Source organism: Echinops telfairi, unplaced genomic scaffold (genome assembly GCF_000313985.2).
Source record: "Echinops telfairi isolate 266 unplaced genomic scaffold, ASM31398v2 ScPeMD7_7469;HRSCAF=8507_0, whole genome shotgun sequence".
Taxonomy (NCBI): domain Eukaryota; kingdom Metazoa; phylum Chordata; class Mammalia; order Afrosoricida; family Tenrecidae; genus Echinops; species Echinops telfairi.
The window spans coordinates 44,016,708-44,032,030 of record NW_022111372.1 but is presented as its reverse complement, the minus strand read 5'-3'; the positions used below and the strand labels follow the sequence as shown (position 1 = coordinate 44,032,030).

Here is a 15,323-nt window from a genome sequence, read left to right as displayed (position 1 = left end):
TATTCCCCAGGGGTTTCATCACTCTGCTCCCCCTGCTGCTCTGCTGGATGCCCTCAGTGCCTCGCCCCAGTGTGAGGGGGCCACACTTTGCACCATTCCCGCACTGTGTCTCCAGTGCTGTCCCCCACTAGCATCAAGGTTCAGTGAGGGATGCTGTGTCCTGTGGTGGGGCCAGCCCTGTAGTCCTCCCCATGCATTGTCTGCTTAGAGCAGGAACATCGTTCTTGGGGCTTGGTGGGCCAGGATGTCCTCTCCTCCATCCCCATCCCTTTGAATTTCTCCTGTGTGCTCTAATCTGACGTGCCTCTCCCCCCAAGCTTTAGCCCTAGTGTTGTCCTCTGAAGTGCATTCTTCTGAGGGTGTCCACATAGTTGGGATTGGGGCCAGCCCCGCAGACCTCTCTATTGGTTCCCTGGTACATGCCAGTATGCTGTATTCACATCTTGGTGCATCAGGTTGAAGCCTGCTCTCTTTCTGCCTCCTGTGGAGATATAAACAATACCCTCCCCTTCAGTGGATTAGTGCCCTAACCCCACCCACCCATCTTTTTTTTTTCTCTCTTTCTTTCCCACTCTTATTTAGTTGGCTGCCATATGTATGCCTAGATTGGGTTTGGCTCCTGCCATAGTTCCTGGACCTCAGCCCAGGGATATAAGTATATAGTAGCTTTTCCCCTATGCCTAGTTTTATGGGTTTTTTTTTTTTAAGCTTACCTCAGTGGACTCATGTTGTACTTCTCCTTTTGTGCTTGACTTAATTTATTTAGCAGGATTTCCTCCAGTTCTTCCCATGCCATGCGGCAATGTGCTTCATATGTTCATTGCTGCTTTTTAGGGACGCATAGTACTCCATTGAATGTATGTACCACAATTTTTTTATCTATTCATCTGTTGATGGGAATTTGGGTTGTTTCCCACTCCATGCAATTGTGAACTGTGCCGCGATGAACATTGGAGCACAGATGTCTGGCCATGGTTTGTTTCTTGCCTCTTCTGAGTATTATACCCAGTAGGGGGATTGCTGGGTCATATGGTAGCTCAATCTCCATCTGTTTTAGAATTTGCCAAATCAATTTCCAAAATGGCTGTACATACCTACAGGTCCACCATCAGTGGATGAGAGTTCCTATTTCCCCACAGCCTCTCCAACACTTGTTACTTTCCTACTTTGGGATTGGGCTATCTTTGAGGGTGTTAGGTGGTATATCATAGTTATTTTAATTTGCATTTCTCTTATGGCTAAAGATTGGGAACATTTCCTCATATGTTTATTGGTTATTTGGATTTCTGCCCCTGTGAAACTTCTGTTCAGGTCCTTTGCCCACTTCTGGAGTGGGCGCTTAGTTTTTTTTCTTACTTCAATAATTTTTTATAACAGCATACTTTGAAGCAAGAGAAAAATAATAGCAATAAATCCACTAACATTAAATTTTCATCAACCAGGCATTAGAAGATGATGTCTGGTATGAAAACATAAGAATCTGCTATATTTATTATCAAGGAAAATATCTATAAAATATAACTGGATAAAATGAATATATATGGTTTGTATTTTTAGCATTTTTTTTATTCCTTTGAAATAAAGAAAAGGATTCATTTTCCAATAATTCATTTTTGAAATACATAGATATTTTTAACAATTTGAAATAAAATAAAGTTCCAAAATTTGAAATCTTCTCACCATATTTTAAATCAATCAAAACTAATACATAAGTATATTATCATTACTTTAAAATTCATATCATGTTAATGTCTATATTTGCATATTTATAAATGATTGATTTTTCTACTTTTTAATTTCATCTATTTTCAGATGAAAAAGACAGCAATTCTTTACACATATTGAAATAATTCTGACAGAGCATTATTAACTTTGTCGTTTTAAGATTCATTTATTCTAACAATATTTTTCAAAAAGAAATGCACATATGTATGAATAGTCTGGTGATAAAACAAATGGGCACAATGTAAGATAAATTTAATTTAATAAAAACTTTTGACTAGCACATCTACTTGAATCTCTACATCATTTTCATGATAATGATTTTAGTAAATTATAAACTTTAATATTAAAAGTAGGAATGAAGTATAAGCAAAAATACTTCTGTTAAGTCCAGTGTGAGTCATAGCAGTTGATCTGACCCTGTGGATTTCAGAGAATGGAACTCTTACTGGGAGTGTGTGGAAGATTGTAAAATTGTATTTCATTACATTAGGCAATGTGACTCTGTAAATCTTTGGAGTGCTCTCTTAAACAACAGAAATGCATAAAAATTTTGCCCAATTAATTTCTTTTGCACTAGCACAACATAATGTCATGGTTTGTGCAATGGTTATTTGCCTTACAATTATAAACAGCATTTCCAGCTGTAGTCTGTTCTCACAGGCTGTTCAATGAAAAAGAATCACATATATTCCTGAGCATCGCTAATGTAAATTCACCTCTTCGGAATGTGAATTGCAATAATTTTATATGCCACTTAACTCAATGGCAGTGGGAGTGAGATAGGTGCACAAAACTTGAGTTAAGTTTTAAACTTGTTATTTCTTAATTTTATATTTCCACTTAGCTCTAATATTTCTATACCTCCAAAGATTTCACTTTTTGAACAAGGCAAATAAAAAATGTCTTATACTCTCCACCATCTCAAAATAGACATTTTGTCTATGTTCTCATGTTCCAATTAAACAAAAAACATTTGTCTATGTTACAACAGCTTTATTTTGTTTTCTTTTTATATTAGTTTAGAAATCCACGTCTATTCTGACACTAAACTTTCCAAAGAGGTTTCCTTAGATGTGTTTTGGTGGGAATTTACTTTGTTTTCTTGGCAATTAGTAATTACAGACATTTGACATTTTTATGGTGTTGAGTCCATGCCAGGTGAGATTGTGAGTTGTAAAGGGAGGCTTTAATACGTATGGTGTGATTGATAGATTAACACTAGCTTATTCAGTTGTTACTGTTATTCATGGCCATTGAGTCAGTTCTAACTCATATGACCCTCTAGACAACAGGACAAAACACTGCCCAGTCCTGCTCCATCCTCAACAAGTGTGCTTATGTGTGAGCCCATTGTGTCAATCCATCTTGTAGAGGATCTTCCTCTTTTTCTTTGTGCCTCTACTTTATAGAGAATGGTGCCCTTCTCCAAGGACTGGCTTCTGCTGACAACAGGAACAAATTATTTGAGACGAAGTATTACCATCCTTGCTTCTAAGGAGCATTCTGGCCGTACTTCTTCTGTTTTTTTTTCTTCCTTTTTTAACATTTTATTAGGGGCTCATACAACTGTTATCCCAATCCACACACACATCAATTGTGTAAAGCGCATTTGTACATCATTTCTCAAAACATTTTCTCTCCATTTAAACCCCCGACATTAGGTCCTCATTTTTCCCCTCCCTCCCCGCTCCCCCCTCCCGCATGAGCCCTTGATAGTTTATAAATGGGTATTTTGTCATATCTTGCCCTGTCCGACATCTCCCTTCATCCACTTTTCAGTTGTCTGTCCCCCAGGGAGGAGGTCACACACAGTTCCATGTAATCGGTTCCCTCTTTCCTACCCATTCTCCCTTTACCCTCCCTGTTTTGCCACTCACACCACTGGTCCTATAGGGCTCATCCGCCCTGGATTCCCTGTATTTTCAGTTCCTATCTGTACCAGTGTACCTCCACCTCCTCTGGTCTAGCCAGACTTGCAAGATCGAATTCGAGTCATGGTAGTGGGAGCGGGGAAGAAACCTTTAGGAACTAGAGGAAAGTTGTATTTCTCATCATTGTTACATCGCACCCTGACTGGCTCATCTCCTCCCCGAAACCCCTCTGCAAGGGGATCTCCAGTGGCCTACTAATGTGCTTTGGATCTCCACTCTGCACTCCCCCCATCATTCACTATGGTAAGATTTTTTGTTCTGATGATGCCTTACACCTGGCCGTACTTCTTACAAGACAGATCTGTTTGTTCTTTTACCAGTCCATGGAACTATCAATATTCTTCCCCAGCACCATGATTCAAATGCATCTATTCTTCTTAGGTCTTCCTTATTCAATGTCCAACTTTCATATACATATAAGGCGATTGAAACTACCATAGTTTGGGTCAGGGTGATATTAGTCCTCAAAGTAACTTCCCTGCTTTTCAACACCTGAAAAAAATGTTGAAAAACAGATTTACTCAACACAATACATTATTTAATCTTGCGAGTGCAGCTTCAATGAGTATTGATTTTGGATCCAAGCAAGATGAAACCCTTGCCAACTTCAATCTTTGTTCCATTTTTTCATGCTGCCAGCCACTGGTCCATTTGTAAGGATTTTGGTTTCCTTTATATTAAGTTATAATCCACATTGAAGGCTGAAGTCCCTGATCTTCATTAGCAAGTACCGTACCTTAAGTCCTTTTACTTTCAGCAAGCAAGGTTGTGTGAACTGAATATTACAAGTTGTTAATAAGCTTTCCTCCAATCCTGATACTGGATTTTCATTATTATCGAGCTTCTCACATTATTTGCTCTGCATACAGATTTAATAAATATGGTGAGAGGAAGAAACCCTTAGGCATACCTTTCCTTATTTTAAATCATTTGGTCCACCCTTGCTCTAATTGCACAACTGCTTCTCGCCCCGTGTACAGGTTCCACATACGCACAAAGTAGGGCTCTGGGATTGCCCCTCTTCTCAAGGATATCTATGATCTGTTATGCTCCACACAGTGTAATGTCTTTGCAAGTCAATGAAACGGAAGTAAACATCTTCCTGATAGTCTCTGCTTTCACTCAAGGTTCATCTGATGTTAACAATGTTAACCCTTGTCCCACGTCCTCTTCTGAATCCAGTCTGCACCTCTGTATTTAATTATGCTAGTACTTTTCGCATAATATTACATTATGCTATAAAACTATCTGCTTAATCTGTATTAAATAAAACTCCTTTACCCATTAAGGACTTAAGTATTACAGAAATAGATTTAACTATTTAAATTTAACCTGATATGAAGCAAGAAATTATTTTTAAAATATATATTTATAATACATCAATATTACCAATTTTGATAATTATAATTAATGTACAAATATTCAATTATCTATCCAAGCTTTAGGAGCCCTGGTTGTGTAGTGGATATGCAGTGAACTGCGATCCTCATGGTCAGCAGTTCGAAACCACCATCAGCTCCGTGGGAGAAAGTAGCTTTCTGCTCCTATAAACTGTTACAATCTCAGAATCCCACAAGGGGTAGCTATGTGTCATCATTGACTTGATGGTGGTGTTTGATTGTTTGTTTGTTTGTTTGTTTAGTGAAGCTGTCGTGTACATTGTCAGATATATTTTCAAGCATATACCTGCATATCACATATTATGGCAACAATTTCAACAAAATTTTACTAACACAGTTTTCTTATTTTCAAATTTTCAGTTGTGGTAGATAAAGAAATATCATCTCTCCATTTAAGATTTTACATAATAACTTTATTTTTTACATATTTTAATGTATTGAATTAACATATTTAATAAGGTTCCTGTGAAAATGTAATTTATATTAATAGGTTTGTAATCTAACAAATTTATGTAACTATTTCTTCATTGACATGACTATTTTCTACCTTCTGTTAATTTTTAGGATAAATTACAAGGAGAATTTATAATATACAAACATAAATGTATTGGAAACAAGACAGTTTTCAGAATATTCTTCTCAAAATGGTATTTTTGTTGTGAGCAAAATTTCAATTTTGTTCCACACAAACTATATCTTGGTATGTTGGTGTGGTGTTATATACATATATATGCATATTTTCAGTAAGTAATCTGAATATTTTTGCATATCCTGTAAATGAAGAAAATGATGGAGATTTTATTTGGAGTTTTGGAATTTTGATGATTGAATGTAAGAGTTGGAGTACATTTTTACTAAGTTTCATAGAAATACAAACATCACATGGGTACATGTTTCTAAAGTAATGAGCATTCATGATTGTAATTTAAAAGACAATTCTTACAAACCATGACTTTCTCATTTGATGAGTTGGAAACTTGGATTAACTTTTAATTCCTATAATTGATTCAACTAGTTATTATTAATGCCACAGAGAGAATATGCATTGTTATAAGTAAATATTCACAAGTGCAGCAAATACGACGATTTTATTCTTTGTGATTCTATGTTTTTCTATAACTGGAGAAATAGTGACGGTGTAGTGCTTAAATGAAATTCCAATTTTCCTCTCTGAGGAAACTAATAATGGACCTTCTTTTAGATTTGAATATAATAACAGAAATAGCTGATCAAGCATTATTTACATTAGTCTTTTAGGCAGAAAGATACTTTCAAGCATAATTTTCATTGCCCCCTGAACATCTTTATTTCTAAAACTGTAGATGATGGGGTTGAGTGTAGGAGTGAGGATCGTATAAAATATTGCCAAGAGCTTATCTTGGCCTGAGGTATGGTAGACCTTTGGTCTCATATATGTAAAAATGAATGGTCCATAGTACATCATGACCACAATCATGTGGAAGGAGCAAGTAGAAAAGGACTTTCTCCGTACTTCTAATGATTTCATTTGGAGGATAGTAAGAAGAACTTTAACATAAGAAGCAAAAATCATGGAAAAAGGGATGACTAGGAATATGATGCCACTAACATAAATGACTCGTTCGTAGTGTGATGTGTTTATACAGGACAATTTCAACATGGCTGGGACTTCACAGAAAAAGTGATCAATGGCCCTTGAGCCACAAAAGGGGAAGTGGAGAGCATAAATTGTGTGAACTGTGGCGTTGAATGTCCCCACAAGCCAGGACCCACCAGCCATGAGAATGCTGACATATTCATTCATAAGAATGGGGTAATGCAGTGGCTGACAAATGGCTATGTAGCGATCATAGGACATTGCTGCCAAGAGGAGGCATTCACCACCCAAGAGAGTGAGGGACAAAAATATCTGGAAGCCACAACCTATGAATGAAATTGTTCTGCTGCCTGACAGGAAGTCAGCAACCATTTTAGGAACAATGTTGGAAATATGCAAGATATCCATGAAAGAGAGATGGCTGAGCAAGAAATACATAGGAGTGTGGAGGCGTATGTTTCTACGGATCAGGAGAATCATGACTGTGTTTTCTGTTACAGTCATAATATAAATGACACAAAGAAACGAGAAGAATATCTGGCTTGTTAGAGAGGAAGAGAACAGTCCCAGTAGAATAAAGTCACTGCTGTAAGTTTGATTCTGAAATCCCATCGTAAATCCTTTTATTTTACCTAAAATGAAATATATAAATAAATAAATAAGAGAGCTGGATGGAAAAGGAAAACAATACAACAAAACAAACAAAAACAAGGCATATTCCAAACATACTTCTATATATTAAAATAAAAGATAATGAAGTGAATTTCATAACCAAAGTCCAAGAAATGTGGTCCAGCTCTTCAACTTGACATATTTTATAAGATTCTCATTTATCTTAAGCAAATACTGGAATTCAGCATATTGAATTGGATGTTGGCTTCAAGCAGTCTGAAAATCTTACCTCCACATTCCTTACTGAATCAAATCTTTGCACAGGTGACACCTTTTCAATGAATCCTAGCCCTGGATTCCCTACTGAAAATCCCAATAGTGCCATGTAAACCGACTTTTGAGACCTTCCTTACTTTGTCTTTTCCTTATAATGGACAAATTACTTTTCACTTCGTAACTTAGTAAATAATAAACTTATGAGTTATATTGATTTTTCTCTTGATTTTTTACCAGAAATTACGCTTTGTTGTCATAGATATTTTATTTTGTTTTTCTTACTTCCACAGCCTAAATGTCTAAATGAATAGTTATAGCTATCCTGTCAATAATATATCTTGAATAAGAACTTGATTTTTATCTTTATTGCTCATTCAGATAGTGCTGTTATGAAACAAAATGCCTTACTTCTGAAATTCTTTACCAATTGAGATATGTCGACATCACATTTCAAATACAAAAATGAAAATTTAGTTAAGTTCAATATATATTTTCTCAGCTTTATTAAAAGTAGAGATTTAATCATGTTTTTCTAATTCTATATATGTGTATTCACTTTCATCAAGTTGATTCAAAATATAGAAACCTTTTAGAACAGAGTAGCTGGGTCCCTGTGGGTTTCTGAAGCTGTAAGTCTTTACAGGAACAAAAAGGCTTCTCTTTCTCCCTTGAATCAGGTGGCAGATTATCTGGTGGGTTTGGATTTTCAAGTTTTCAGTTAGAAGCACAACGCAAAACCACTATTCATCAGAAGTCTTTAGAAAATCACAAATGATAGTAATATTATTATGAAAGTTGGACACAGAATAGGGAAGATGAGAGAAGAATCATGCATTTTGAACGGTGGTGCTGGCAAGGATATTGGAAGTACCATGGACTGTCATAAGAACAACAAGAAATTATATTGAGAGGACTCCAGCCAGATTACTCCTTGGAGGTAGTGGTGGAGAACATTGCACTTGTTGTCAGGAGAGACTTGGCCTTGATAAAGTAGAGGGACAGTGAAAAAGAAGAGAGACCTTTGTGGACCAGGTGACTTGAGTCTCAAACAAGAACACTTGTGAGGATGGTGCAGGACTCTCAGTGCTTCATTCTGTTGTACATAGCATAACTATGATTTCGATTTGACTTGGTGGCAAAGCACAGTGAAAATAACAGCACATTTATAGTTTAACTTGGCTAAGACCAGTTGTCATCAAGTAAACTCTGGCTCCTGGGAACCCAGTGAGTGCCAGAGTAAAGCTTTGCTATTAGGTTTTCAGTGGGTGATTTTTCAGAAGTAAATTTTAAGACATTTATTCCTATAAATGTTGGATGGTCTCAAACCTCCAAGTATAAGCCTTGAATGGTCTCAAAACCTCTAACTTCAATATTCAAGGTCTCCATTGGCAAAATATTAATTTATGTAAGCAACATCAAATGACGATGGTGAGAATACAGAGTCCAGTATTAACTATTTCACCACTAAGAGACACCTTAACAAAGAGTCTTACACTTAACCATTACACTTAATCATTACTTATTCTTATGGTTTTACTTATTCATGCTACTTATTTATGCATATATCACTCTATATACACAAATACATATACACATATATAATACATATATGTGAGTATACATTTTATAATATTTTAAGACACCAATAAAGATCTCTGATTTTTAATACATAACAAACCAAAACTAACAACAACAAAATTCTTGTAATTTTATTACCTATTGTATTCCTGTTTGAATAAAATAAATTTTTATTTTCACTTCATAAATTGATATAAGGTTTATATGTGGAAATCATGTCCTAGCTGAGATATAAATAATTTACATATTTTATTTTAATTCAGCGTCTTCATTTGAAATAAATAATCCATTAAACCTATTTTTAGTTTTCTGGAATTATAACACTTCCCTATGATTTTAAAAATTTCAAGTAATTAGCATATAAAGGAGGTTTATAAAAACGTGGATGTGTAATGAGTCCTAGTTGTTTGACTTGCTTGAACTATGGTTCAGTAAAATTTGGTAGGCTCATATTTAAGCATGGTGGAACCAATGTTCATAATGAAGGTTTTCCACAATTTTTTCCAGAATCAATAAGTAAGTAATAAAAACCACATTTTCCTCCTAAAGGTGTTCACTTTTTCCTCACTCTCCAGGACCATATCCTCCTTAATTAAATGTGATCATTATAAATCATTATTTAATCATTAATCAAATATCAAAAGAATATTATTTGATTAATGATCAAATAATGATTAATAATTTCCTTTTATATAACTCTACTTATTCAAACAGTAGGATTGCATGCAAGCTAAATCAATTTCTGCTTGGGAAAATAATGTTTTGCTTTCTTATTTACTCATTAATTTTGCTTATCTTGTATAAACTATTTTCAATGATGAATCAAGTCTTCCTTCTTTGTCTTTCTTATTTTCATTAAAAGTTTTACAGAAGTCATGCTCTCCAAACAATAATGCTTAAATTCTTCATAGTCTTACTTTCACTACCTTCTCCAGACATCCAAGAGGCAAATGAAAAATTTTACAGCCTATTTTATGACTCTTTGCATAATCCAACAAGTCTAGCCTCAAAATATTCCTATATGCTCCCATGCAAAATTTCACATTAAATAATTAAAAATTTTTATTAAAAGATCATTTTATTGGGGACTCTTACAACTCTTACTGCAATCCATACATCAATTTTGTAAGGTATATTTGTACAGATGTTGCCATTCTTCTTTTCAAGACATTTACTTTCTATTGAACTCCTGGTAGCAGCTCCTCTTTTTTCCCTCAGCAACTGGAACCAAACTAAGCCACAAAAGCCATGAAAGAACCCCCAAAATTGACATCAGGCTAAGAGGGGCAGCTCCCTGAATTCACCCAGGACCATTGGGGAGATAGTCAAAAGGTCAGCAGACAGACCTGGAATTATGTATGGATTTTCTCTCTTTTTTTTTTCCTTTTCTTTTTTCAATCTTTTCCTTTTTTTGGTCTAGGTCTTTGTTGGTTTGCCAATTTACATAAGCCATGCATGGGAAACAAGCTCAAGGAGAAAGCAATGGAACTGATCATCCTGGAGAGACTTGCGGGGAGAAGAAGGTGGCGGGGGAAGGGTGTAGTGAATAAACAATGCCATAAACAGGGGAACAACTAGGGAATTAAAGTCAACAAGGAAGATGAAGAGATTGTGTGGGTTTGGAGCAACAGCAATTGAGCTGAGAGTAAGTACTAAGAGATGGAAGTAGGGGGACATGATAGTAGGGCAGGAGGAAAGTAAAAGGAAACAGAGGAAGGATCTAGGAAGCAAAACTATGGATATAGGTATAAGCATAGGTGTGTAAATACATTAATCCATAAAATTAGAGGTATTGGCCTATGTATGTTACATTGTTTTATGTGTCATGGAGAATGTTCTGACTCATAGAAGCCCTAAGTGTAACATAGCAAAACTCTGACAGATTTAATCTATTCTTGCAATTATTGTTATGCCTCATCACAATGCTTCAGCAATTGTGTTAATTAATTAGTGTTGTGGGTCTGTTAATTAATTAGCGTTGTAGGTCTTCTTCCTTTTCACCCATCAACCACATTACCAAGCATGAGTCCTTCTCCAGGGATTAGTCCCTCTTGAGAATAAGGCAACAGTATGTGAGACAGAGTTTTACATTCCTTGCTTTTAAGGGCAATTCAGAGTGTGCTTCAACCAAGGCAGATTTGTTTGTTCTTTGGGTCACCCATTCATTGTTCTTCACCAACAGTAAAAATGTAAAGTATGGCATTTTTAATTTCTTATTAATTGACCATCTATCACATGTAGGTGAGTCTGTCCAAAATAACATACATGACTTCGGTGTGTTGCACCAAACCAAATACAAGCAAACTTGCTGCCATCAAGACGATGTGGACTGCTGGCAATCCTCTGTGAGAGGACAAGAACTGTTCCTATGGGTTTCTAAGACTGTGACTCTTTACAGGAGTAGAAAGCCTGGTCTTTAGCCCAAGGAGCTGCTGGATGTTTCGAACTGCTGACCTGGCATTTAACAGCATAACCACTATGCCACTAAGTCAGGTGCACACTACTCTTCAAAGTGACATCTTTGTTCTTCAAATTCTTGATTTACATATAGCAGATTTGTTCTGTAAAACATGTCATTTGTTTTCTTTATTTTTGTTTCCATGGATGTTGATTGTAGATCCAAATGAATTTCAATCATGGAAAACTTCAATGTATAATTTGTTTAGCATGACTCTTTGATTGGTCCAGTTGTGAAGATTTTAATTTACTTTAAATTGAAATATAATCCATCTGATCAAACATTCTCTTGGTCTGTGTACAGGTTCTTCATAAACATAGTTAAATATTCTGCTCTTCCCCTTATTTGTAATGTTATTTATAGTTTGAATCTATGTCATCTGTTCTGTCAATTCTTGGAGCCTTATTTTTACCAATCCTTCAATGAAACTTGAGCTTCTTCCTTTAGTAACATTATTTCTTGATTAAACGGTGCCTCTTGAAATATTTGAAAGCAATCAAAGACTTTTGGTACTGTGACACTTATTCCTTAGTCTTTTGTCATTCCTATGTCACTCAACATTTTACACATGTGCTCTTTGAATACTGCAGCTGGAAGTCATTGTGTGTGCTCTTCCTTTCTGGTTTTCTAATTCCAGGCCTTTGTATATTTCATAATAATATTTTACTTTGCTTCTTCATTCACCCTTTAAAATGATCCATTCAGCTCATCTACTTCATAATTTCTAGCATTCACTTCAGCTACACTGTGTTGAAGAGAAAGCTTTACACTCTCTTTGACATCAACTTTGATCTTTGCTTTCTTTCCTGTTCTTTTAATGACCTTATTTTCCCCATAATATATGATGCACTTGATGCAGTGTACAACATGCCAAATCTTGGGCCATTAGCATTCTATGTATCAAATCTATTCTTGAAATGGCTTCTAAATACAGGTGCATTATAATTTGAGGTAATAGTAGGGCTCCTGTAAAATTGTCTTAATTTTTTCCCTTCAACTGTATCTTGTATTTCAACAACTGTTTTATTTTACAGTCAGATCTAGCATTTTTCTGACTGATAATACTGAGCATCTCCATTGTATCGTTCCAAAGATATATTTGATTTGATTCCTTTGTATTCTATCTGGTGAGATTCATGTATATAGTCACTGATGATGTTTTTGGAAAAAAGTATTTGAAATTAACATAATTGGTCTTGCAAAATTCTATCACATGATTTCTGGCATCTTTTCTATGCCCAAAGCCCTATTTTACAAAAGCAGTGGTTGGAGTGAGATTTGAAAATATTTAACAATCTACAATCTATCGGGGGGCCATGAGGGTTGTGCGGGGAGTAGGAGGAAGAGAAAAAAGGAGGAGCTGATCCCAAGGGCTCAATGGAAGGTAAATGTCTAGAAAAGAATGATGGAATATATGTACAAATATGTCAGGTACAATTGATGTATGGTTTGTAACAAGAGTTGTGAGAGCCCCCAATAAAATTTTTAAAAATTATTTCTCTTTGTTGTCCACTACTATATTCCAATATCTAGTAATTTTCAATGCATTGTGACTGGAAGCTAGAGCAATTACAAAATATAGAAGTTGTAAATCCCCCAAATAGCAAATCCATAGCTATCAAATCTATTCCAACTCATAGTGACTGTATACAAGAAAACTGCACATAGGGTTTTTGAGTGTGTAAATTTTTGAGTGTGCAAATCTTTAGGAAAGCAGACAGTCTCATCTTTATGGTAGCTTTGAATGGCTGTTTGATTTGAACAATCAATCTTGTGGTTAGCCATTCAAAGTTTAGCCCACTGAATCATCAAGGATCCAATCTTCCTTTTAGACATATAGAGATCATTTTATCACTGACAGAATTGTACTACATGGTATATTTTTGAAAAATATAAGCATGGTGATAAATACATCATAATTCCTCTTCAATTTAACGTTCCGAATGTAGGTTACAAGGCAATGATTCAAAAATGACAAATTCAGCTAAGCAGGTACTCCCTTTGTGTCATTCTGCCCACCTGAATGATGTATTTCTCCCACATATGGGCAGGGTGCCTCAGCAAATGCAGAGGCTTCATTAATACATCCTGATCCCTTTCCAGAATCTGAGTTGCCAGAATTTCCAGTAATCTAGCTTCCTGGTGTCAATGGCTTTAGTAGGTTTTGGTAACCCCTTTAGCCCCCTTCACTGTCTTTATAGAAGAGAGCCTCAGAATGACCATCCTGAGTGGAAAATTTTACTGTCCTGTGTCTTTTTCTGTAAGCCACCAATGAAAATAAAATGATGTATCTAAGATTAGCTTCAGGTCAGCTTTTTGATCTCAAGGCAACTATGTATAAAGAGTCTCTATGACTCCTAAGGTTGAGAACACACACCTGACAGGAGAACATATGGATTTCCTAATAAAATAGGCCAATACCAGTACATTTAACCCCACTAAGGCTTGGGATGTCAGTCTCCATGTGTTCTATCTCAATTTTGACCATTTCCACTAATATTCCTATATTGCATCTTCACATGTTTCACATTCTTATTATACACACATATTTATAATTTTACTTTTTCTTAACATTTTTACTATGATTGGGCAAGGTTTTATGCATTTTTCTTGGTTTCAATTCCCTTTATTTTTTTTAATACAATGCAACATCACTGATGCCCAGTATTATTTTGTGTGACCGCTAACTGAGGGGACTCTATTCTTGTACATATCAGACTCTATAAAATTCATCAGGTTTCCAATGGCCATTTTCTTTCAGAAATAGATCACCACATTCTAATTTGTAGTCTGTCTTAGTCTGGCTGCTCCACTGAAATGTGTTCAGCATGGTTCACAGGCACATGCAGTATTGATAAGGCAAAGTTTCCATCATTACAACAATGAAATATATCACAGCAAAACAAACTGAATGATAGATATGGCTCATAATTTTCATACTTCCATGGTGCTAGAATAATAGGTAGCTTATTATCACACTGTATCATTTATCATCTAGCAACATTTGAATTTTTGTAGAAATCTACTATGAAATCCAAAGGTGAATGCCACAGTAGTGAACCAAACACTAAATATAAAAGTAAAGAGAAAATTTGCTTTCTTTCACATACATACAAATATTCTTAATTTACACATTTGTTAGTGAAGAGACATACTATGCATTCTATGTGCTTCTATCTTTTACAATTTTAGAGGTTCGTCAGATAATATGATCCTTATATTAGGTTATTTATTTTTTTCTTTTTTAAAGAATTTTCTTTTCAGGGATTTTATGAATTTAAGGTTGTTAGCAAAAGTCTACTGCATATTCTGCCTCTGTCTATGTCTTTATATATACTTAAATTATCTATCATTTGTTAAAAGCAATCAATAAATTCAGTCAGTTCAGCCCCCAAATTAGTCAATCTGCACTGTTCTTTACCTTATTGAACAGCTAAATTGACATATAATTCATAAAATAAGTGCTTAAGTCTATTAAAGAGATGCACATTAATCACTTCAATCAATTTTAGAATATTTTCTACATTTTTATACATTATTATTAGCTCCCCTAGCTACCCTGAGTTTAATATTTAATAAAAAAAACTCAAATAAGAAAGAAAAATAAAACAGCAACAACAGCAGAATAAACTGCAGAAGAATCTCAATCCAAAAGACAGCAGAAAGTAATAAAAACTAGAAAAACTTGATAATGGATTATAAGAAAAAACAAATAGTAAGACATAATTTGTTAAATTTTACCTTAACTATATCTGCAAAAATCTATA

The 15,323-nt window shown here is 35.1% G+C and overlaps 1 protein-coding gene across 1 annotated transcript; it reads right to left on the bottom strand.

The window, feature by feature from the left end:
- Window positions 1-6,296: 6,296 nt before the first annotated feature.
- LOC101641875 (olfactory receptor 2AJ1) lies at window positions 6,297-7,244 on the bottom strand. Its single transcript, XM_004697229.1, has one exon. The coding sequence runs from the start codon at window positions 7,242-7,244 to the stop codon at window positions 6,297-6,299; it is 948 nt and encodes a 315-aa protein (XP_004697286.1).
- Between the last annotated feature and the right edge of the window lie 8,079 nt (window positions 7,245-15,323).